A 26,198-nucleotide genomic window follows, 5' to 3' on the forward strand; every position below is an offset into this window, starting at 1 on the left:
TTGTCCATTGTCGTTAGTGTAGCGATGCATGAAGCACACTTACTCAGTGGTCACTGCAAAACCAAGTAGCTTTATACAAGTAAACCTGGTAAATTTGCATGTTAAAAGTTCAACAGACTTTAATCTAATGTGTAAACCATGTGGGGAAATTTTCAAATTACGCGTGCCTCACTCGAAATTCCCAATTACGTGGATTCCTAATGGCTTGACTGCAGTTCGCCCCTGGAATTTTAGCAGTTCAAAATCAATGAAAGATAAATTTGACTATTGATTACACAAATTACTTCAATAGTGTTGACATAGAAATGCATAAGAACAAAGACTTCTCTCGTCATCGTCCAGGGCAGCGTTTCCCAAAAGCATCGTAAGCCTAAGTTGATCATTTAGTAATTACAGTAATTACAATGTACAATACAACTATACTGAAAAAAAAAAATGTTGCTAATTCTGCTTCATTGCAACTTTAAAACTTGTGTCAAAATGTGTCACTATCAGGTTCCAGTTTAAGGTAAGATTCTGCCTTTGTAGGCAGCTGCATAAATGGTAGACAGTGAGGTAGTGCAGTGACTTTATGTTGCCTGTTATAATCCAGAGAACTTGGCTTTCAGTGCAGCTCAGTGTAATTAGTGATAATTGTAAAACCTGTTTGTTCTTCTCTGGATGCAATCAAACAGCACAGACATCATCTCAGCTTGTTCTGCTGATGCCAGTGGTAAATGTCAGCACTAATTTAATGGCATCTCAGCATTTGTAAAGCTAAAGAGTTCTTTAAACATAAAGAAAGGACGTTATTAGCTAAAAGTGGTTTAGATCTATAGAACTCAATCAGGCTCCACTTGAAAACAAAAGTCACATTGTAAAATGTAATTAGTTAAGTTTACTTGTGGAAACTGATTGCCTCAAATTTAGCAAAACTTGAGTATTGGTAACTCAGTTCTACAAGTTGAGTACATTGTTCAGACAACTTAAAGATTTAAGTACACTGAACAAGCAAACAAATTAGTTTTCTTAAGAAGCTTGTTTACATTACTAGACAAATATGCCTTAAATGATTAAAATATTGCCTTAAATTTCTCAAGTATGTTTTACTCAAAGGTTGAAAGTCAAACTGGTTTGTAATAAGTGAAGCTGGTAATGCTGTTTTTGGGTCGTTTAATCATCCTCTGCTGAGATTTTGAGAGATCTGTTAGTGTTTAATGTTATGTTCTCCTGTTGGGATTTAAATGGTTTCTGTTGAGTTTTGTGAGTTTACCATTGTGCTGTAGAGTATAACCTGTGCTTCGGTCCAGGAGAAGACCAAAAAACACTGATGCTGCATGTTGCTTTATTGCTTTATTTAAAGGCAATAACTGTGTTGCAGTGATGTTTATTATTAGCTAATTAGTTAAATTTATGTTTTTAGTTTTATTTATTTTTTAAGTAATTCAGTCAATTTTAAATAGATAAAGTATTTGAACAGAATTTGCAATTTAATAAATACAAATAAATGCAAGGTCCATTGTTGTCCTGACACTATGTCTCTGTATTAACAACTTACAACTTTGAGTAAAACATCTCTAAGAAATGTAAGACATTCAGTTTTGACATATTTGTCTAGTAATGTGAACAAGCTTGTTAAGGAAATGGTTTTGAGTTCAGTGTACTAAAATCTTTAAGTTGACTGAACTAAGTACTCAACTTGTAAAATTGAGTTAGCAAAACTTGTTTTTTTTAAGTACCTCTAGTTACCTCTACTAGTGTAGTATGTTTTATCAACTCAAAAATGGTGAGCTAATTTACTTGCTAAATTTGAGGCAATGAGTTTTTACAGGTTTTCTAAGTAATCTCAGCTAATTATATTTTAGAGTGCAGAACGAACACACCGACAGAGTGAGTAAATATAAAGATTGATGATTTTGATATATCACTATGTATGTGTATACCCAGCATCGGTGAGGCCACACTGTTGTCCTCGCCACCAGAGTTGAGAAAGACATCCAACGCCTCGTGGTCAGACATATCCATTAGATCCATTTGCTCCAGCATGTCCACGTTCACTTCCATTGATGACATGCTTCCTATTGTCTCTGTGAACCAAAGGAAGAGCAACAGAATCAATAACTGCAACCTTATACTTCAATCATTAATATGTATCAAGGATTTGAGTCCAGGATGAATGTTAACGCAAGGAGTTCCCATCTCTGCAGTTCTCTTGTCAAATAGAACAGCAAATTTAGTTATGTCAGATCTCATTTTATGTTCTAAGCTATGTCCTGGATTCGTCACCTTGCAGTCATGTTGACGCTGTGATGTCATTAGCACATGCTTCACAAACACAGACTGCGGCGTGAGGCATGCCCGTCACATGTGCGTGTGTGAGCGTGACATCAGTAAGCAGAGCGGTGAACTTCGTACCTCAAGGTTGTGTAAGAGCGCAGCGGCACAGGGAGGTGGACAGCAAAGAGAGAGACGTGTTAGCTCCCCTTTTACAGTACTTAGACACAAACACAACTGCACACACGCATACATTCAGTGTCACGCTTTGACAGGAATTCCACCAAAACACTCTTTCAACACAGTTCCAGTCTATACTCCAAAAATAATATCCTTTATAAAATAAAGGGTTAAGAGAGGATTGACATATATTTCCACCATGCTGCCCATAGCCTCACCTTCCTAATGACCCACTGGCCTTTTCTTTATGACCCGAAGGCTGACCTTAGCCCCTCCTTCTTAATAACCCACTGGCTGATATTAGACCCGCCCTCTTTATGACCCAATGGCTAATTCTAGCCCTGCCTTCTTAATGACCTACTGGCCAATCCTAGCCTCACCTTCTTTATTACCAGCTTGATGATCGCAGCCCTGCCTTCTTAATTACCCACTGCCTCATCCTAGCCCTATATGACCTAATGGACAATCCTAACCCCACCTTCTAAATAACCCTCTGGCTTATCCTTGCCTCGCTTTCGTTATGACCTGCTGGATGATCCTACCCCACCTTCTTAATGACCATGGGCTCATCCTAGCCTAGGGGTGCAAAACTCAATTCCTGGAAGGCCATAGCCCTGCAGAGTTTAGCTTCAACCCTAATTAAATGCACCTGATCCAGCAAGTCCTTCAGGCTTAAGGCAGGAACACACCAAGCAGACGCCGATGAACTAGTGGAGATGAAAGCAGACTGCAGGGTTGGCTCACGTCGGCAGCGTCTGGGTACAAAGTTGCCCTGACACACCAAACCGACGCTCGACAGCCGACGGCCAAGTAGCACGTCCGTTCTGCACCTGCGTAAGATGAAATGCCTTTCTGTACCAGCAGGTGGCAGTAGCTGAACAGCTGATCAGATGGCCCAACGGACCGACGAGCTCAGACGCCGATTCAACATGTCGAATCGGCCGAAAAATCCATCGAGGACCAACTTCAGCTGACGGTGCCGAACACAGTGAGAAAACTTAGTCGGTCGACGAACAAAAACTGCCCGATGGCCGACCGCCGGCTTGGTGTGTTCCTACCTTTATGTGTGTTGGAGCAGAGTTGGAACTTAACTTCGCAAGGCTGTGGCCCTCCGGGAACTGCGTTTTGCGCCCCTGTCCTTGCCGTTTTCTATGACCTGCTGGATGATCCTTTATGACCCACTGGCTAATCCTAGTCCCTCTTTCTTAATGACCCAATGGACAATCATCAGCCTGCCTTCTTTATGAACTGCTGGCCAATCTTAGCCTTCTCTATGATCCTTTGGTTGATCTTTGCCCCTCTTTTTTAATAACCCGCTGGCTGATCCCAGCCTGCCTTCTTTATTTTCCCCCTCTGCTCCTAACCTTGCCTTCTTTCGCCCTGCCATCTTAGCGATGTACTGGCTGATTTTAGCCTCACCTTGTTAATGACCTAATGGCTGATCTTAGACCTGCTTTCTTAATAGGTGTGTTCAACTTCTGCTGGTAAGATTTGCCTCTTGCAGTCAGGGAGAAATTGAAAACTGAGCCGTCAAGTCAATCACTTTCTGTTTTCCATAGTGATGCTCACACACTGTTTGCATACTTTATCGCAGACGAAATGGATTTGATCTAAAATTTGTCAGGTAAACATATGTTTGAATTATACATATAGAAACCAGAATCACGGTTCATTCAATAGGTTTATGTGCTGCTTAATACAGTGCCTGTATGAACAAGAAGGTCAAGATAAACCTGTATGATTTCGATACCAATAAAGTGGGATCTATATTTTGGCACAATATAACATTAAGATTACATGAAAAGAGTTTTTACTTATATAAAAACACGGATTTGTGAGCAATAGCAGAACTGAAGCCGTCAGAATGAATATGAAACCAATGTCATTGTTGTCATCGGTAAATCTGGCCAATTATGAAACAGCTGTATATCATCATCAGATCTTGTGTGGCCACTCTGGAGAAACTGCAGCAACTGAACCAGTCAAAGACTTTCAAATCATCCTTGTGGTATTTTGATGGCATACATCTCAGTGTCATCACTGTCTCAAGTTGGACAAAATGATCAGACTGAGCAGTGCTGCATGAAGTCAAACGCACCTAATGAAGTGCTGGCTTTTTCTAGTCCTGTCCTCTTAATGACACACTGGCTGATCTTAGCCCCAGCTGTCTATCCTTCCATTTGCTGCTTCAGTGAAGTTTATCTACCATTTTATCAGCATTACCCATTGGACTTGTTGACCCAACTCCCTTCAGCTGCTCTCCAGCTGACTCCCGAGTCATTTTAGACAAACTGACCAGGTAGAAGATAAAAGCAACACTTCAGGGCTGGGAACAGCCTTCCCAATCGAATATGCTGGGTGCTGTGGACCTGGCACTTTTATTTGTAATAATGACAGCTGAGTGTTTTTGTACCAGAACATCTAAAGAGACATTTCCCAGGAATATAAAAAAAGGTTTGTTAGGTTGTACATAAGGATACAGCATATTTACATTACCCTTTTTTTTAAACAGCATCTCTTTTTATTAGTGTTGGCACATTTTGATCTGGTTTAGGTTTGAGCCGAGGGCATGGGCATAGCTCACCTCTTCTCTCTGCAATCTGTAGATATCCTGTGGACAGGTAGTGTTCCATGTCCTGCTGAAAAGCCTCTTCAAAGAACTTTTGCCTGTCCTTTAGTTTTACCTGTGGCTGGACAGGCTCCGCCTCCGGTACTCTCTGAGCATGCTCCAGCTCCGCTGTGATTGGAGGACAAGAAGAAAGAGGTCATAAGACAAACATGTTAAAATATTCTGAAAATGTTAGTCACCCATGCAGGATATTTGAGTTTAGGGATGTAAACTAGCATTTCAAAAGACTTGCATTAAACACACAACACTGTCATAAAAAGTGTCAAACTATTCTCAGAGATAGCTTCAAATGATAAAAAAGCAAAGGTTCAGATTAAATTTTTCACTTTACAAATTTGTCAGCTCATACTGAGCTACAACCATGAGGGAACATTCTGAAAACACAAACTGTACACAGTGAGCTTTCCCAAGAGCATATACTGGTCCAGACAGGACAGCGGGGGGTTGTCAGGGCTGTCCAGCAGTGATTTTCAGATCTCTGCTTTGCTCTGCTTGAGCTGAATCAGTGATCAGCATATTCACAGGTAAAGTGGTTTTCTCCTGACAGGACATAACTATCCCACATTTCCTAAAACTGGGTCTGGCCGTCATAGTCCTGTGACGTGTGTATACTGTAGCTCTTGCTGAAGGGTCTAATGATGATAATAACTGAATAGCTGTAAAACTGTTTTTTTTTTTTTCTTTTTTTTTATGTGTTATGCCACATTAAAGGTACATTCAGGAGTTTGGTGCTAATTTAAAAAGATTTACACATTAAGACACATTAATGTTTTTGTGAAGGGTCATCTGAATGGTGTAAACACTCATATGAGATGAATACTGTTCTCATAATAGTTTTCTATAAAAGTTTTTTTTTTAATTATACAGGGTCGACGCATTACCCTCCTTAATGTGTTTTGCCATGCTGAAATGACATGACCTGCTGTGTTTCACTAAATATCAGAGAGAATCCTCACGCTCATTTGCTGCCGCATCTGTAGATACGATAGTTGCGTAGTGCTGTTAGGTAAAAAATTAGACATTGAAACACACAAATGATCTTGCTTTACACTGTCTCCGCTGGTAAAGCAAGAAATTTGCTCAGAAATCTTTCCGAGCAGTGATGCCCAAGTTGCTTCTGTTTTGTTAGACAGGTAAGGGAATTAATTTTTGTGTAGATGATTCTCTAAAACTTACTAGTGGCACTAGGGCAGTGCTGCGTCTAACACCATTGCGGTGTACATGGAAAACCTAGCTAAAAAACTACTGAATACACCTTAAATAACAAAGAAACTGCTATAAGTAACGACAATAACGGACATGTTTATGATCACAAGATGAGTCATCAATAAGAGAAAGACTGTAAATTGTCTGCTAAAATGTTTGTCAACGTACAGTACTCTAGCATATACTAGATAGCCTCTTAGCTAATAGACAAGAACTAAAGGCACAAAACTTTCATTTTTACTTTATAGCATCTTTTAAAAAAAAACTATTTAGAGGAATCAATTGTCAATGTATGAGTGTGTGTGTTCTGTGTTGTGTTATTGATATATTTAACTACATTTTTAAAAATATTTTAAATATTGATTATGGACATTTAGTGTCAGACTGAAAATTGTTTATTTACATATTTATTTTTGACTTATAGTAGTGGCACTTCTATAGTCCAGCAAACTTTAAGAATCAACCACGTATCCAGTAATATCTCATGACTCATTTACCAGATTCCAGGAATTCCAGCTGTCTGTATATCTCTCTTATCCTTTGTCTCAATTTCTCATATTCTGTTGTCTTTCCATCAATTTCACAGACCCTTTTTGCTTCCCTGTGGGCTAGAGTGAATGTGGAAAACTACGGCTCCTTTATTGGGCTAGAGACCTGACTCTGTGTGTGTGTGTGTGTGTGTGTGTGTGTGTGTGTGTGTGTGTGTGTGTGTGTGTGTGTGTGTGTTGTTTTTTTTTTGTTTGTTTTTTGGTCTGTCTATGGATTAATTAATGTCTGTGGTCATCCTGAGGGAAGCAGCTCTGGTCTCTGGTCTTTCATCAAAGAGTTGTGCTCCAGTGCATGCATGTCTTTTCTCCATTTACCGTCACACACACTCTTTAACCAAAGGTCTGTTCACAGCACACACACACTGCAATACACTGACTTCTGACTTAACTTTCCTCTATTTGGACCAAAGTCCCTTTAAGACAAGTCATTTCACTCGGCGGCCATCTTTGAAACACCTCTCGGGCATCCTGGGCATCCTGCAATCTCTTTGAATGGGGAACAAATTCTCCAAAACTGTTTGCCAACCTTACGATTAAATTTCAAATTTGAAATCACCAATGAAATCTAACAACAACCGGCTCATAAATTTAGTTTCTAAATGCTCGAATCATGACCAAAAAAAAACTCTTTTTCAGGCTGGATCAAGCTAATGCGCATGCGCAGACCTAAATGCGCGTCTCTTCGGAGGCGCGCGTCTCACTGTTTCTATAGAAACCGGTGATTCTAACGGCCGCTGAAGTGACGCGATGACTTTACCAGTCGGCGATTGGCTCTTATTTAAAAGGCGGGACTTATTCCGCCATATTGCGCGTTACACTTTCTCTATGACTTTCTCCCATTCAAAACAATATGAGTGACACGTCTTGTGTTTTTGTTTGGACTCACTGTCTCAATCTTCTTTAACATGGGCATCTACATACCACATACTTATCATTTTGCATGTGAATGACATGATTAATCTTCCCTGTTTCCATTTTATAATCATTATACATTCATTCTCTCATACTAATGCAAGTTCGTATTATGTAATGCCTCATTACAGTTAATTTAATGATGCTCTGTGCATATGCTTGTGTGTAAATGATGTTGTAATCTTATTATGACTAAGAGTAATAAAAGAGTCTTTGTGTGACAGCATAGTACAGATACATGAGATATTGGTTCTCAGCCTGTCCAGACTGATTTTGCTCCCAAAGTACCGTCTGAGAATAGTGCTGCTCAGAAAGACAGTTCAGCTTGTGTTAGAAGTCTAGTTCTCCTTCAGACTGTTATTTCTCCTGAGAGGAGCTTCACTCTATGCTGCTGCTGTCCAGATGCACTGACCTGAGACCGATCCTCCTTATACTTTCTTTTCAACGAATACTGAGTCTTAAAGAGGACCAGAGAATTTTGAGTTAAGAAATACAGAGTTCTGAAGAATACATGTTACAGAGCTAGAGAATACTTCAACATGATTTTATTAAAGGGGCTGTATGTAATTATTTTTTTTTATGACTGTACTAAAGCATACAAATACCATAATATGTTTGTAGATATTTACAAAACATAAGTTCACATAATTGTTTCTTTGAAAAACAATGTCACAGCTAGTTTTTCTACTTTGAAATGTGCTCTCTGTTTTGGAATTTCTTTTTTTGTTTTGGTCTGTGTGATCCCGCCCACTGCCAATTTACCCAATAGAATTTCAAACACCCTGGGTTGCCAGTTGGCGGAAAATACAGCGGCAAAACAACTCTTCAATATTTTGAATTTGGACTAGGGCTGACCGATATATCGCACGATATTGCGTGGCTTGTCAGTGAACTACGGCTCTGTCTATTAAATGGCGCTCCATTTGAAAGCAGGTGATGGCGATTTAGCGGTAATCAGGGAACCCGCTTTACTGACGAAATGCGCGTGACAATCGCATGCGATATATCGGTCAGCCCTAATTTGGACTGCAGTACCCATTTCAGCCACTAGCTGTCAATAGTACATACTGCACCTTTAATGTACATAACTTTTTCAGGTCTAGACATCACAGTTTTGAAATTAGGCTATACCTCATATATTCAGGTTTTCCAAGAGAGTGGAAACTATCTTCTTTTTTATGTGTATTTTATCATCTTGAGTCCCCCTTGTATGTTTGCCTAATGGTTAAGAACAGCTGTTCTAGTGGAGTCGAGACTCAAGTCACAGAAGGTTAGCTGTTCTATAGACAGCTTCCTGTTCTCAAAGCACATCTAATCGCAACACTTGGGATGATTACGAATTTCAATATTGGATTTCAAGAACTTTAACTATAAAAATAACTATAATGATAACTACATTAACTGCATATTACCCACACCAACGGACAATAGCACTCTCTTTACTGTAAGCATGCACTGCGGTAATGTTCTGTAAAAACATAGCATAAGTGATCCCAATGATATATTTTCCCTGTGTCATTATCATTATAGTTGGACTCTTTTTATAACATAATTTTTAATATGTTATAGTTATAGTTATTGTTATAGTTAACATTATTGGTATGAACTGGCTTTTAATCTTCCACTGGTGCTGAACAAAATCAACACAAGACCTTTTGGATCCTATATTAAAACTCACAGCTGCACAACCACAGTGTTTCCAACTTTGAATACACTAGATATTTTTGTTTAAGTTATACGAACAACGCTTATGAGCATTATGTATAGTTTGTTAGTTAGTTTAGACCTCTTTGTTTAGCAGAGGTGTTGAATTTGGATAGCATGAAGCCAACACTTAAAGAGACAGTCCATCCAAAAATTAAAATGATTTAATCATCCTATTGTACCACAACACCCTTGCACTCTCATTTTGTACCAAGCCCATGACTTTCTTTTTTTCCATGGAACATAAATGGAAAAACTCTGAATAATTGCACAATGCTGGTGACACTTTTCCATGTTAATATAACTCTTATGATGAAATTCTCCCGAAGCAATACAATAAGATTTGTGTGAAGAACAGGAAAAAAAAATGTAAATAATAATTTAATGAAATTCTTCACGTGCCCTAGCTCTCCTTGACATGTTCATAAGAGAAGTAATGATGTCTGATTCTTGAACAATTCATTATTTTTAGTTGAAGATTTTCATTAATTTGACTGATCCATTTGAATCATCATATTGCTTCAGAAGACTTGGAATTTATTACACAAGTAATACTGACTACTTTTATGGGCTTTTTGAAGCTAGAAAGCTTCAGTTTCCATTCATTTTAATTGCATAGAAAAAAGGTGACCAGTGCATTATTCAAAATTTCACACTTTAGAATACTTTTAAAAGAGTACAGTTAAAATTATAAGTAGCCTTTACATGTGCTTGTAAGTGAACACATCAAAATAGTGTACTTTAAAACGATTATAAAACGGATAGTACTGGCCCTGGATTCTGATTAGTTAAGCCGCGTTCGAATCCGTTGTAAAATTCCCGAAAACTTTCAGCTGACCGCATTACATAAGTATCGCTGCGCCACTGAATATGCATGTATGTTTGTTCTCTATTGATTTTGTTCATTGAAGTTGCATTTTGTAGCTATTGTGAGAGAGATATAGTGTATTACCTGCATTCAAATTGAGCATTTTCCTTCAGGTCAGTCCTATGCTCATAATAAAAAAAAAACGTTTGAATGTCCACTGTGATCTTGTCCTTTTACCATTTAATGGGTTTTTCCATGCCCTGCTGACACTGACAGCGCTAGTCAAAGCATTGTCATTTGTGTCTTGTTCCATGTTCATAAAGACAATCTTTGCCGCCATGGCGCCATCTAATGGCATAATAAATGTAACTTCTGTTGCTGTTCACGAGCGGGGACTATTTTTTCCAGCGGAAGGAAGCAGTTTAATGATTTTACTTAATGAAAGTTGCATTGATACATATTTTTGGGCTTTAATATTTGTATTGTGTGGTAACCGTTTTATAAAAGCAATAAGCCCTGTGAAGCTGTGGTTTACAGTGAATTTATAATAGCTCCACGTCGTGCCTAACAACGCCCCATAGTTGTTATAAATTCACTGTGTAAACCACATTTCTTGGGGCTTATTGTTTTATTTAAATTGTACTTTAAAGTTAAACGTTTAATTTAATATTACAAAGTACACTTTTTAAAAGTACTTTAGTGTGTTAAGAAAAGTCATGAAAGTGTACTCTTTTTAAGTACACTTAAGTGGCCTTTTATTTAATTAATATTATATTATGTACAGTTTATATATATATATATATATATATATATATATATATACTTGTAAGACTTGAAGAACACAACAAGTGCACATTCAATACAATTAAAGCTGCAGTCTGTAACTTTTTTTGGTTAAAAATTATCCAAAATCAATTTTTGAGCAAGTACATAACCAGTCAGTGTTCAAAACTATCTCATTATTTTAGCTCGATTCACAACGGTAAGCTTGTAATAATGTTTTATAATAAGAGCAACATGGTAGATTTCCGCTGGAAATTCGAGCATGCAGCAGTTCGTCTGTGTGTCATTACGTCACGTCCGTAAACAGAAAGGAAGGAGTCCAGGCTAGTCGGTTTTATCATGTGAGGATGCTGCTGGTAGCGGCACATTTATAACCTTTACTCACAGCAGCTGGAATAATTAAACTTACCATTTTGATGGCGGATTGTAATACAGAAAGATCCAAATGACAATCATCAGTGACCTGTATTCAAAAAGCAAAAGACTTTGGACTGTGGAGTGGCTAAAGAAATTGAAATCTACAGGTAATGCTAATATACACATAGTCATAGCAATGCTGATGTTGTTAACATTAACAATTTTAGAACAATATAACAGTAATAATAATTTGCACGGTTTGGCATGATCCGAGCTAAGTGATCGTTAGATTTAATCATCATTGGCAGCTCGATTTATTGTAGGCCTAATGCTTTTTTCCTCAGTTGGTCAGAACAAAAGTGGCAGACATGTTACTTAATTGTTCAGATTATATTTTCCAGTGAAAATTCTTATATTGGTCATACTTTCAAGACGTAGAATCTGTGATTCTGAAATACAGTATCCACACCGGTGTGGTGACTGACAGCAAGCGTTAGATTCATCCGCGCTGACGAGCTGTGCCGAGGCACAACACACGTACAGATAACTGTTCCGCATATGACTGCAATTGCAGGTTTCAAACAAGAGATGGCGACAAAGAGGAAAAATCGCGGACTGCAGCTTTAAGCGCACTTCTTTCTTACCAGGGCTGTGAATGCTTAACTGTTCAGAAGAGGATGTTTAATTTTCAGCAAAGCCAAACAAACTTCTCACCAGTGCCAAAGTTTGCAGGATGCTCTTGTGTGTTTAGGCCTTATCTGAGACCATGATGTTTCTCAGTGTACTCAATGCTTGTGCCCAAACATTTGTATTTCTTCTTTCCATATAAAGAGAAGAAATTTGGTAAAAGACCTAGAGGTGAGACGCAGGCAACAAGAGAGCAGGTGCTGGCCTAAAGACCGTAATGAGATAATCCCCACAGAGAGAGATAGAGAGGAAAGGGTGCTTAATAGTCATCACTCTGATGGCAGTCATCTGGCTGTGTGATTTAATGCCGATTAATTGGATCCACTTATTGACTGCGTCATTCTGCAATGAGCACATGAATGATTGCCCGCAGATACCCCTACACACACTCCATCTATCTTGGTTTGTGCTCTTGTAATGGCTTCATTTGTGTGTAATTGCAATGACAGATTGTAGGGACATAGAAACAACAGAGACTCCTGCTTCAAGCAGAGTGAGCACTATTGAGTGGAAGATGATGTGCTTGGTTTGCCATATGGGCTGTTGTAAAGATTCATTCACACCAGCCTTAGTTCACGACTCAGTCTTTGTGTGGTAACACCTGCGTCTCTTACTATGCCATGCTCCATCTAATTTAACCTCATTCAGAGCTCTGTAACGGCTCGTCATGAGATTGCAAGCCATTTTGTATACTATGTGAAGAGTTTTAAGTGTGAAGTGGTTACGATTAACACCGTTAAGGTAGAGTGAGGGAGAAAGTGTGACTGTTCAAGGGGGAAATTAAATCAAAGCATACCTACTGTGAAAGATCAGACTTTTTACACTGCTGCATATGATTATGGTATTTTAATTGCAAAGATTTAGGCCTAATATTGCATAATGGAATGTTATTCATAATACAATGCAGGACCAGAGATGATTCTAAGATTTCAGGGTTAGAACTACTGTTTGTCAGTAGATATTTAACAGTGATGTATCTGATTGCATAATAAATACATTAAAAGATATTCACACATACAACAACTTAATGTCTTTTTATGTCTTCTCTGAAAAAAAAAAGCAGTCATACAACTGTCCTGATAACAAACATAAAAGAAAAGCTTATTAAAGCTTATTAGTTTGACGTAATCTTCAATTTCTTAGAAACAACACTGCTCCACTGCTTATTAATATTCGAAAAACATTTGTCCACCAATTCAAAGTCATCCAACTAACAAAATTGTGTGTTAAAAAAAAAAAACCTTCATGACTGTGTGTCAAGGTCAATAAATCTCTTAAAATATCAGATAATTTGACCTTGTTATAATAAGGTAAAGTTGAGGTTGTATAATAGTTCATGTGGTGCAACTCCCCAAAAAACAATGATATTATGAATATGGATGAAATATTGGATAATGGAACAAATGCTTTAGTGCGCTTGCACATTATTTAGCATTTAGTAACCCTTTTTGCTCTACTCCATTTTGCTTTATTTGTGAACTTAATGGTGTTAATGACAGTAATTGATGACATATGGAGATCAGAGAAAACGATTAAAAATGATTAGACAAAAACTAATTTAATTTGCTCGTAGAGAGAATAAAAGTGCTCAGTGGATTCTTCACTGCCGGTCTTACTCTTGTCATTCCTAATGGTTCCAGACAGAGATAGAAAATGTTTTATAAATGAAGCAGAGAGAGTTTGATTGAAGTGCTCCCAGGTGAGCTCCAGCACGGTACTGATTTCCTGTCTACTTCTGCCCAGTATATGGACATATCTTGACTGGATTCTTTCACACATCAATAAACCACATTTCATTTGGAGTCAGCAGTGAATCTTACAGGCCTCATTTTTCGCTCTCACAGTGAGAGTAGGAGAACTTTGCCAACGAGAGGCCTACAAAACTACAGTACATGCATGTCCTGATTTTGCCGAGTTAAACGCATTTCTGGGTCAACATATTTTGTTGTCCTGGAACAACGTTCAAGTACGCACATTTAATCCTAACCATATAACTACCCCTAAAGGCCCGTTCACACCAAGAACGATAACTATATTTGCGTCCACACCAACGAACGATAATGGCTTGTTTATTCTAAGTTCACGCGCTGCGGTTTCAAAGTGTGTACAACATCTTTTTACTGTTCTTGTTGCATTTACACGGCTTTAACCAGTAGATGTCCTCAGCATGCTATGTTTCAAGTGAATAGAGTACCTCAGAGATGACGTGTTTTTGTAGGCAAAACCCGGAAGCGAGTTAGCGCTTTAGGACTTCTGGTTTCATCGCCCCAAAGTCAATGGGTTTTTTGAATGTGTTTTTGCTAAATCGCCTGAAATAAGGTCTGTGCTTAACAAAGCCTCTAAATATTTTCACGTTTTGATCTATGACATAAAACACACCAGTTATAACCCGATTGTGATTTTTTTTATTGTTGTTAAAAGGGACTACTTCCTTTGGCGGGGACTTTAGACGTCATCATGACAAACAGGACATTTGTACAGCATTTCTCATGAAAAAGTGGATAAGTATTCCTACACAGCGCAGATCATAATCAGCTAGCATGATTTTAAATAAAGTTGTTTTTGAATATTGTTTGAGGAAGCTTGGTGGTGGTGACGTTGATCCGCGACCATGGTGTGCTGTAGTCCGTTCATAGCCTACTGATAGCTTTTTATATCTGACGACTTTATTTAGGCTTCAAAATGTATAAATGTTGTGTTAACTTGTAAAGATGATCTTGATAGACAAAACGTGTAAGTGTTATAACCCTTTGTTAAACAAAGAGCTTATTTTTTGCGATTTTCCAAAAGTCTATGGGAAAAATGCATAGGCTTTCGATCGAGGGAACCTGTGCGCTGCTAACTTCTGGGTTGGCCTAGAAAAACACGTCATCTCTGAGGTACTCTATAGCTAATGCAATCAATCTAACAGTGAATTTAGCTGACGAAGTCAATATAGTGGAATAAAAACAACACCTAGTCTTTTTCACTGCAACTTCAAAGGAAGCAAGACAGTATTGTCGAAAGTAGCGCTGGATACCTGAGGTAATTTTATTTTACATAGTTTGCTAGCTTGGCATAATGATCTCGTAATAATACTTCTCACCACTTATTCCAAGGGTAAGGGTATATTCTCAAGGGGTTTGACTTGTCAAACAGTGGTGGCTTTTTCTAGACCTCGACGATTAACTTCTTCACAATGTCGTCTGGTATTTTAAATGCGTGAGCCCTTAAATTAGAATGGATTCTGATTGGCTGTCAGTGTTTTATTGTTAAACAGCAGGGAAAAAAACATTCCCAACAGTATCCCAATGATATCATTATGTTATCGTTCTTTGTGTGCTCTGATATAGAAACACCTAACCCTGGTTGTAAGCCTAAACTTGACATAAACTGTAAACTTGTCCAAGAACATGTTGCGCTTGGTGAAATCAGGTTCTACTGCGAAACTACATGGTTTATTGGACACAGAGAGAGAGAGAGAGAGAGAGAGAGAAGGAAGTCCACAGGCTGTATTCTTTCTTCTTGCCATTGTTCATTTAGCCTGATGTGTCTGCTGCTGTGTCCCAGAATTCCTGCATGCCAGCACACTACAGTGTAGGATCGTAGGAGTGTGAACCTCCAAGTGGACTGAGTCACACTGCTCCTGTCTGGACCACTCTCTATCTAGTGCTGAGAAATAGGTCATATTAATTTACATCAAGAAACAGCTTTTGTTTGAACAAAGTGCTTGACTTCCCTAAAAGAATACAAAAACACCACTGCTGCCCACTTATACTACCCCATTTGAAACCTTGATTCTAATTGGCAAAGGGAATCATTTTCTATAATGTAACTCCATCCATCCATCCATCCATCATTCATTTATTTTGCCAGTCAATTTGTCAGTTCTCATTAGTCAATCAATCAAACCATTAATCAGTCTGATTGATTATCATAGACTTGTACACCAGCCAAAAAATTGCAAAAAAAAAAAAAAGTGCAATTGCCTACTCTACCAGAAAACTGTAACATCTCTCTTATGCTTTAGTAGGGTTAATAAAAAAAACCCCTGCACTTTAAAGTCATCTTTTGACATCTTAACTTACTCTCAGTTAAATCCCATTCACACCCCACCCCAGTCAGGGATATAAAAATTTAAACACCCCAGAGCTTCGATCAGTGTTATTTAATGTGCCATTCAGAGAGAATGCATTATCCATGCTGAACAGCTGTAAACGCCTCCGCCCAGGATCAAAGGACTGCCTCAGACTATTACTTCACATTTCTGTCAGAGAGATACGAGCTGTGAGCATATTATGTCTTAATGTGTAATGGACCCATGATGCCCGCCCCAAAGCCAGTGGGTATCAGGCTGTTGAGGAGGAACAGGAAGTGGAAGAACAAAACAAATCTTGTGCTTACATTTAGGATGACAGCTTCCCTACCCTCAGAATTACTGGCTGCTACATTTCTCATCAGAAGGCCTCATGCTGTAAGCACTGCTTTCAGACTACAAAGTCATATGAGCTAAATGGAGAGGTGAGGGACTTACAATGGAATGAATGGGTCTAATTTTTGAAGGGTTTAGGCCTAGTCCACACGTACATGGGTATTTGTATATCCTTCATTTAAAAAAAAAAGTTGTGTCCACATGAAAATGCAAAAACATGCTATGAAGCACTGTCAAGAGCATGCCAAACCAACAGGTGGCGATACATCCCTAACCGTAAAACCATGTTGGCCAGTCAGAAGCCTGGAAAAAAGGTTATTACCGGTTCCGGTTCAAGCCAAGCCAAAATCTCTGATTTCACTGTCTACACAACAACACTGCAACTGGAGTTTCTATAAATCTTCACCCTAGCAGGAGTTTTCAAAAAAGTTTGGTTTCGGTGACCGGATACTGCGTTTGCATGTGGACGAATGGCCAAACCACATAGAAAAAGCTGCAGTTTTGAAAATACCTGTGTTCGTGTGGACAGGGCCTTAAAGGCAGAAATGTGACCCTGTGAAAAAGAGGTAGACTTAAAGGTGCTCTAAGCGATCCTGGGTGGAGTAACTTCCTGTTGACGTTCGAAGTGTTGTCAAACAAAACAGAGGATAGCTAGTTTCTAATTTTCTAGTTTTAACAAAAAATGGCTAAATTTAGTAATAACACTGAAACATCCATCCAAAACTTCACTTATTAATGAGAAGTTATTGATTAGATTCATTATTATTTTAGTTGAAAACTAGTTATGACTTCTTATAAGCTCATGTTCCACCAGGTCAAAAGAATGACCCGAGAATGCAAAAAGTGTCAACAGTTTTTAAATGCATTGGGAAGGTTAAGGTCCTTTCATATTTGATTCATGTCAATGTTCCCTAATGTTTTAAGCTACAGCGGCACTCAACATTCACAATTTCAATTCTGACCCCATTTACTGTTGAAGTTTCTTTTAATTTCTTCTAATGATTAGCGGACAATTCAAATGATGTATCATTATCATCAATGATGTATCATTAAAGGGTTAGTCCACCGAATTCTGTCATTAATTACTCACTCTCATGTCGTTCCACACCCGTAAGACCTTCGTTCATCTTCGGAACACAAATTCAGATATTTTTGATGAAATCCAATGGCTCAATGAGAATACTTTTTGTGCGCCAAAAAAAACAACAACAAAATAACGACTTTTCAACAATATCTAGTAATGGCGATTTCAAAACACTGCTTCAGAGCTTTACGAATCGAATCCGTGGTTCGGAGTGCCAAAGTCACATGATTTCAGCAGTTTAGCCATTTGATAGGAGATCCGAATCACTAATTCGAAACAAAAGATTCATAAAGCTTCGAAGCAGTGTTTTGAAATCTGCATCACTAGATATTGTTGAAAAGTCATTATTTTGTTTTTTTGGCACACAAAAAGTATTCTCGTCGCTTTATAATATTAAGGTAGAACCACTGAACTCACATGAACTGTTTTAAATATGTTTTTAGTACCTTTATGGATCTTGAGAGGTTCTGGCTTTGCTCTCAGTAGTGGCCTCACTGAGCCATCGGATTTCATCAAAAAAGTCTTATGGGTGTAGAACGATATGAGGGTGAATAATTAATGACAGAATTTTCATTTTTGGGTGAACTAACTCTTTAAGGCATGAAAAACTAAAACAGACGGACTAATCCTGTGAATAAAAAGACATTGTTTACCACACGTTGAATTGAAATCTCCAAAAATACTAATTGACTTGGTAACAGCATTACATTGCAGCAGCTTCTGCAGGTGCATCTGTTGCCATGACTTTAGATGATGTTTTTTTCCCCCCTTCTTCTTCTTTTGATTGCTTTCAAGGCTGTTGAAGAGTATTCTGTAGGTTTGAGTAGGAGAGAGGCACAGGCAATGACACTGCATGATGTTCAACAGGTAACCAAGCAACGAGCAAACAACAAAACACAGCAGCCACGAGCTGCCCCTGCGCTCGCCCACTTCATCATATCCTCATGAGTTCGTTAGAACAGTACTGCTCTCTGCTGAACACAAATGGCTGGACGCTCACATGAAGATCACTGACTTGTGCTTTCAACAGCTTCAGCTGGCTTCTTTTGAACACCAGAGTATCATGCAGTGGGTGTTTAATGTCTTGGAAAGGATACTGTGATCTTGGAGAGCATGTGGGATTGTGATTGAGCAACAATGTTGAATGTGTTTCAGTTATGGGCTACGTCCATAAATTTGAATCTTTTTCTCTACATTTTGGCTTTTTGTCCACACTGAAACAGTAGGTTTTTGAATACGCTCTCCCAAGTGGATACATTTGGAATCACATTTTTTTGCGTTGTAGTGTGGACTGTGAAAATGGTATTCTAAATGATGATGCATGTTTAGTCATGTGATGTGATGCATGTTGTACCCATAGATATCTATGGTTGACATTGTTGTGCCTACTATATTTTACAATCATCATATTGCAGCATAGATGACAACATATTAACTTGCAATTGCTTTTCTGCAGCAACACATGCTGACAGTTTGTTTTAGATCATACATAAATGACAATTTTAAGTGCAACCTGGACATACCAGTAAGTGGTGGGATATTTTGCTAATAAAATGATCATGCAATATTATTGTGTATGTATCTCAGTGAACTTTTATTACATTTTATGCATAGAAATTTTCAGATTCACTGTGGATGAGCAACTTTTGAAGAACACTAGTGTGGATGGAGAGTGTTTTGAAAATAAAAATGCTCTTTTCAAATATTTTTGCACACAAAAAGTATTCGTGTCACTTCATAACACTGAGGTTAAACTACTGTAGTCACATGGACGATTTTAACGATGTCTTTACTACCTTTCTGGGCCTCGATATGTGCAATAAAGTTGCTCCCTATGTGTGGTTCAGAAACCCTCGGATTTCACCTAAAATATCTTAATTTGTGTTCCGAAGATGAACAAAGGTTTTACGGGGTGGTAACGACATGAGGGTGAGTAATTAATGACAGAAATTTCATTTTTGGGTGAACTAACCCATTCTGATCGTCTGTGTGTTGTGTGTATTTGCTACGCGTTTCATGTATTTGATTGCGTTGTGAGTATTTGCAGCATCTGTTATCAAACTGATGACGATGTTTTGTTAATTTGCAGTTTCTATTTGCATGTGTTTTCTTCACTTGCAGTGCATTGTGCTCTCTCAGCCACCGTAGGGATGAAGCCATTTACACTCACAAAATTTAAGTCAGTTTCTATAAAATGACTTGGTTCACTAATAAAATATCAAAATCTTTAAGATTTTTGAACACAGATCATAGTAATCCCATGGTATTCCTTGAATTACCTTGTAAACACCATGTTCCAACAACTTTCATTAAAAAAGCTATTATTAACAAATTATTTACCTGCACATTATCAATATTAAGCTTCGGAAAATAATATAAAGTGCTACCAAATCATTTGATATTTTCTAAATAGCTCAGGAAAGGGGTTTCCTCAATGCATTGATAAGATGTGTGGTGTGAGTCAGATTCACACCCATCAGATGTGAGTAGCTAAGCGTGCTCAATGAAAATCCATTGGCACCAAAAGTGTAATATTCCGATAATGACATTAAGCTGTCAATCAATCATATGCATTAGTGACAGCCAGCAGAGCTCATAATCCTCCTCCCACATCCACATGGGAAAAATCAGAGGTGTCATCTCTGGGCAGACCAATACGATTAGACAGTACCAACTGAAAGACGGGGGTGGTTTCCTTTATACATTAAGCCAACGATATATGACAGCAATAGAGAACTGTATGTGTAGTGCATTAACCTGATGCATTTCCGTACATGATGTTACACAAAAGCTTAATATATTACAATCTGTTATGAATGCAGTTGTGAAAACTGTTTCCCACAAATAATTTAATTATATGATGAGATAGTGAACTAATAAAAGCAAATTATGTTTTGCGGTTTATCACAAACAGCTGAGACTTTAGCAGTGTGAGATATTTCTTTAATATGATATGGTCTGCTCCGTTCTCTGAATTTATTCTCCCAGTGTTGGTAATTTCAGCACAAAACCGCTGTGGAAAAAGTGGAGACATGGTGGTTTTAATAATCCTCTTTTTGTCTTGCAGTTTTTGTGATTCTGTTCATTAAAGGTAACTCTCTCTGGTACAAAGCGTAATAGTCAGCTTTTGGAAGTAAAAATTCCATTAATTTTCTTAGATTCAAAACAACAACAGTGGTTTACATTACCTATAAGATATGTAGGCTATCTTATAGGCAATGTGATTCTTTCTTTTCAAGGCAAGTAAAAATGTGTAGTTTTCTTGTGGTATGACCCCAAACTATAGCTCCTGAATAAAGGCCACAGTTATGCATGAAAAGCCTTTGGTCACAAGCATGAGAAAGAGGTTGAGGGGGTGGAAGACACTAGGACGAAAATAGATTCAAGCATTTATGTAAGTGTGTTTCTCAGGGTCGTGTTTTCTAACCCCTCCAGATTTGTACATCTTATGTTAATTTGAGTTGACTGAATGGGCTTGTAGGTGTCTTTTGCCCTTTGATAGAGGTAAAATGATGTTATGTTGAATATGTGCCATCCTCATGCTAAACCATACATTTCCCAGGGTGATTGTTAGAAGAAGCTGCAACAGTCCCAACATATCAAGGTCACCGTAAGCAAATGAGCTGATTAAAATTAAGACTGTAACAAAGGACTGAAGATTGTACAAAATGACCTTTGTGCTGTGCTTCCAGACGTTTTCATTTGCATATTTATACAAATACATACTCATACACTCTTGTGTGTACAATACTGTTCAGCAAAATATGAATGAAATGTTGTCACAATAAAACATGTGAAAACTGAAAATGGTTTTATCAGTTACTGTTTTTTTTTTCTATTCACTTAAAGGATTAGTCCACTTTTAAATAAATATTTCCTGATAATTTACTCACCCCCATGTCATCCAAGATGTTTATTTCTTTCTTTTGTCAGTCGAAAAGAAATTAAGGTTTTTGATGAAAACATTCCAGGATTATTCTCCTTATAGTGGACTTCAATGGGCACCAAACGGTTGAAGGTCAAAATTACAGTTTCAGTGCAGCTTCAAAGAGCTTTAAATGATGCCAGACGAGGAATAAGGGTCTTATCTAGCGAAACGATTGGTCATTGTCGAAAAAAATACAACTGTATATGCTTTATAAACACAAAATATCGCCTTGGACGTACTTCCGCTTTCCGCATTCTTCTGCATGTCCTATGCCTTTCCTATTCTACTTACGGAACAAATGTGGCGCCAGTTTAGTTTTTTTTCCGTAAGTAGAATAGGGAAGGCATAGGACATACGGCGTAAGCGTTTTGAAGAATGGATGTCATCTTGGATGACATGGGGGTGAGTAAATTATCAGGAAAAGTTTATTTAAAAGTGGACTAATCCTTTAAAATTTATGGTAAAAAATTGGGTAGCAAAATTTTAGGATTTCAATGAAAAGACATCAAATGTGAAGTGTCACACAGGGAATTCAATTTACAGTTTTTCATTGTAAATTATAAGATGACTTGTTCTTTTTCAACTCCCAGGGATTGACGGTCGCGCCGGCGATACCACCTCAGTTTTTTTCTTACCAGTACGAAAGAGACTCAAAAATACTCCTTCAATTTTGGACATACAAATAAGAGTTAAAACCATTTAACACCATTAAAAACTGTGGAATGTCTTCTTTTAGTTGTGTTCACTCACATTAAAAACAAAAAGTTGTGCTTTTTTGCAAAATAAAGAAAACTAACATGATGCGCGATCTGCAGTCTCTTTCTCAATGAAGTCCATTCTGATACTCATTAGAAAATGAACTGTAACTTAGTGAATACTTATCAGAGACATATTTCTAAAGAAACATTAAAATGTCAGGTTTTAAATAATGTAAGTCAAATCGAAAAGAAATATTCTCTGTTTATATAATCTGTTTGAAGAGAGAGAGATGTCAGTCATTCGTGAGTCACCTCATTATCTCCTAATGTGGCCACGCCCATGGAAAGCGCACGCTATTCAAAGGCAAATTCTGAGGCGATCCATGCAACAGAGTCAACACTAGGGATGTCCCGATCACGTTTTTTTACCCTTGAGTCTGAGTCCGAGTCATTTGATTTTGAGTATCAACCGATACCGAGTCCCGATCCGATACTTCTATAATACATAAAAAAGAATAAAGAAGAGCGAAAAAAACAGATCCAGGATCCAGGAACAGTGCTTTTCAGGTTTTTCAGGTATCTAACAGTAGTTTTCACATACAGAAAATGGATAAAGTAATCAAATATAAAATATCACTGCATATTATCTTTACTGTATAAAATAAATAAAGATTAATCATTACTGAAGTTACAAAAACTATTCAGTCAAGAGCAGTGAGTGATTTCTTTGTTATTTGTTGTTTTATTTAACATTAAAATCAGGCAGCAGGAATAGTTTTTTTTCCCTTTAAGACATGCACGATCCAGTACATATACTGTTACACATGCGCTGTCTTTCTCGACTAATATACGTTCACTTAAGACATAACCGACTATGTTTGCTAGGATACTCGCTAAGACGGGCATGTTGACAATTTTTTGTATGAATTTGTCCGCTGAAGCGCAAGACTTGAAAGTGAACTCAGTATTTGCGCGCTGACTGAAATAAGCGTGTGGGATGAGCGCACACAAATCTTCTCACAGCGCGTGCGAGTTCTCTTTCGCGACTTGTTCTTGAAGGTTTAAATCAGCAAGGCTTAAATGAGTTTAGTTTAAACACAGATAACAACGTGTGCTGTTCAGGTCTCACCTGCGCTCGCGCTATCAACACCCGGGTGATGACGGCGTAAATGACTGGACATTAGAGCAGACGGCACTCGCAGTGAACAGTTTTGCGCATCCATCGACTGAAACATACATTATTTGAACTCTGTCTGTCTGTTTTCCACGTTGCTATTTTAAACAAACCATATTAACCAATAGATGCAATCGTCATTCGAGATTGACCGCGGTGCAAGTGCGTACCGAACCGTAAGTGGATTTTTTACCGAGAACCGTTGCACCCCTAATACATATATATCCGAGTCCTGATCGGAAGGTAACGTCCGATTCCGATCGAGTCTGAAACCATGTGATCGGGCCCGATTTCCGATCACATGATCGGATCTGGACATCCCTAGTCAACACCCGAATCAACTTAAAAAAACGCATTAAGCTTAGTAAGATTCATGTACATTGTTTTGAGACAGTGAGGAATAATTCTGTATTTTACTGTAAAATTACATTTTTTCATCATATATTGTTAGGGAACTTATCGTTAACCAATGAACAGGTTTTTACCGTATAATTTTTTGTCTTTTACCAATTAAGTTACGATCATTTTTTTACAGTGTACCATTATTAGTGTAACAGAAAACACAGCAAAAACCATGAACTGCTATAGTTGGAGGCATTTTAAATAAACAACATTTTAATTACAGTCAACTTTTAGAAGTATACTATGCATCAAAGCTAACACACAAGGAATAAAATAAAAAACAAATCACACTTTTCTTTAAGGCTGTCATTAACAAACTGCTATTTGTGGGAGATCTGCTAGCACAACCTCTAGATAATTCAGACGCATGTCTCATAGTGGGTATCAATTACAATTGTCTCCATACTGCCATGTGTCTTAGTATCGATAAAGCTATAAATACCACTTTAACCCTGAAATATGATATAATAGACTCAGAAGTGATCTGACGGTGCAATGATAGCCTGTCTGAAAGGACTAGGCAGCCTGACAAGAAAATGATTAGATAAGAAGGCTCTAAACATAGAGAGTTCCCTTAAATTGATCAGACATCCTCTTTCTGTCACTTCTCTCCAGGTCTGAGCATATCAGAGTTCTTTCAACCATAAAACAGCAGTGCTAGTATGTAGGGAAACACGCCCTTAAATAAAAGGAATAGTTTTGTGGATGAAATAGTCATACAGATTTGCAACGACACAAGGGTGATTAACCCTTATTTAACCTTTTTTTTCCTTTTTCTTTATTTAAAGGGTTAGTTCACCCAAAAATGAAAATTCTGTAATTTATTACTTACCCTCATGCCGTTCCACACCCATAAGACCTTCATTCATCTTCAGAACACAAATTAAGCTATTTTAGTTGAAATCCGATGGCTCTGTGAGGCCTCCATAGGGAGAAATGACACTTCCTCTCTCAAGATCCACAAAGGTACTAAAAACATATTTAAATCGGTTCATGTGAGTACAGTGGTTCAATATTAATATTATAAAGCGACGAGAATATTTTTGGTGCGCCAAAAAAAAACCCAAAATAATGACTTATTTAGTGATGGCCGATTTCAAAACAATGCTTCAGGAAGCATCGGATCATAAATGAATCAGTGTATCGAATCAGCTGTTCGGAGCACCAAAGTCACGTGATTTCAGCCGTTGGCAGTTTGACACGCGATCTGAATCATGATTCGACACACTGATTCATTTGTGCTCCGAATCTTCCTGAAGCAGTGTTTTGAAATCGGATCGCCATCGGATTTCAACTAAAATATCTTAATTTGTGTTCTGAAGATGACAAAGGTCTTACGGTGTGGAACGGCATGAGGGTGAGTAATTAATGACAGAATTTTCATTTTTGGGTGAACTAACCCTTTAAATAGATACATCAGGCTTTTATGGCTTATAGTACACTGAAAATGTTGTAAATATTAATATATTTATTTAAATATTTATATTTAAAAAAGTTGCTGATATTTATATGGCCAAAAAGTAAGATGAAAATCTAGCTTGTAATGCAATTCAATATGATCTTTATAAAAGTATAGCAGACTACTTACATAAATTGCATATAAATATCAGTTGTCACTCTATATCTCCTGCTATGTCCTAAAAAGCTTAGTTTTTCGGCAAAGTTTTGATCATGTTGGTAATTTAGAGGCCTTAAAAAAATTAGTGCATCAAATATGATACTTTATAGGGTTAAATGATGACATAATTTTGATTTTTGGGTGAACTACTCTTGTAAAAAGTGAATTATGCAGGTTTACAGAATGAACATGAGTGTGTAAATGGAAAGGCTTTGATTCCTTAGGCTGTTGTTCTCTAAAGAATGAGAATACACAGGCCTCCTGCCCACTGAAAATGCCACTATTCATTATATCCATAAAGTCCAGTGCCATAACATACTCCTAACAAATAACACATGAAACACCCTGCAGGAATCCATTAAACTGCTCACTAAGTTAAAACAACACGCCATTGAAATGGAAATAATGAGGAATAGAATGAAAATGACCAGAGTAATGTAAAATATTAATTAAAGTCCAGTGTTGGCCATTTGAAACTATTATGGTTAGTAGCTGCCCTATTAATGAGGCTGCCTAGATAGGGAAGGCAATGTATTTGTGCACACGAGTGGAAGAGCTGTATGTCAGGCTGAATGAGAGTCAAACCTATGATGCAATGCAAAGAAAGAAGGAGTGGATCTCCAATAGCCCTCTTAAAGTCTTCCAACCCATACAAACTTTGATTTACAATCACATTTCAGCTCACATGGGTCAAATAAATTCACACAGTGCAACGAACATTTCTCTCATGATCATAAGTTGACATTCACTGTGAGGCGTGTTCAATGGTGACCTTTGACCTTCTCATCCACGCCTGATGATGTGACCTCTTTGACA

General features: G+C 37.8%; 1 protein-coding gene across 1 annotated transcript in view; it reads right to left on the bottom strand.

Moving 5' to 3' along the window:
• The window catches only part of dtnbp1b (dystrobrevin binding protein 1b), a 47,249-nt gene that overhangs the window by 1,231 nt on the left and 19,820 nt on the right, over positions 1–26,198 (bottom strand). Inside the window, 2 exon segments of the mRNA XM_048201153.1 lie at positions 1,923–2,066; positions 5,018–5,170. Coding sequence (XP_048057110.1) covers positions 1,923–2,066; positions 5,018–5,170 — 297 coding nt within the window.

Source organism: Megalobrama amblycephala, linkage group LG9 (assembly GCF_018812025.1).
Source record: "Megalobrama amblycephala isolate DHTTF-2021 linkage group LG9, ASM1881202v1, whole genome shotgun sequence".
Lineage (NCBI taxonomy): Eukaryota > Metazoa > Chordata > Actinopteri > Cypriniformes > Xenocyprididae > Megalobrama > Megalobrama amblycephala.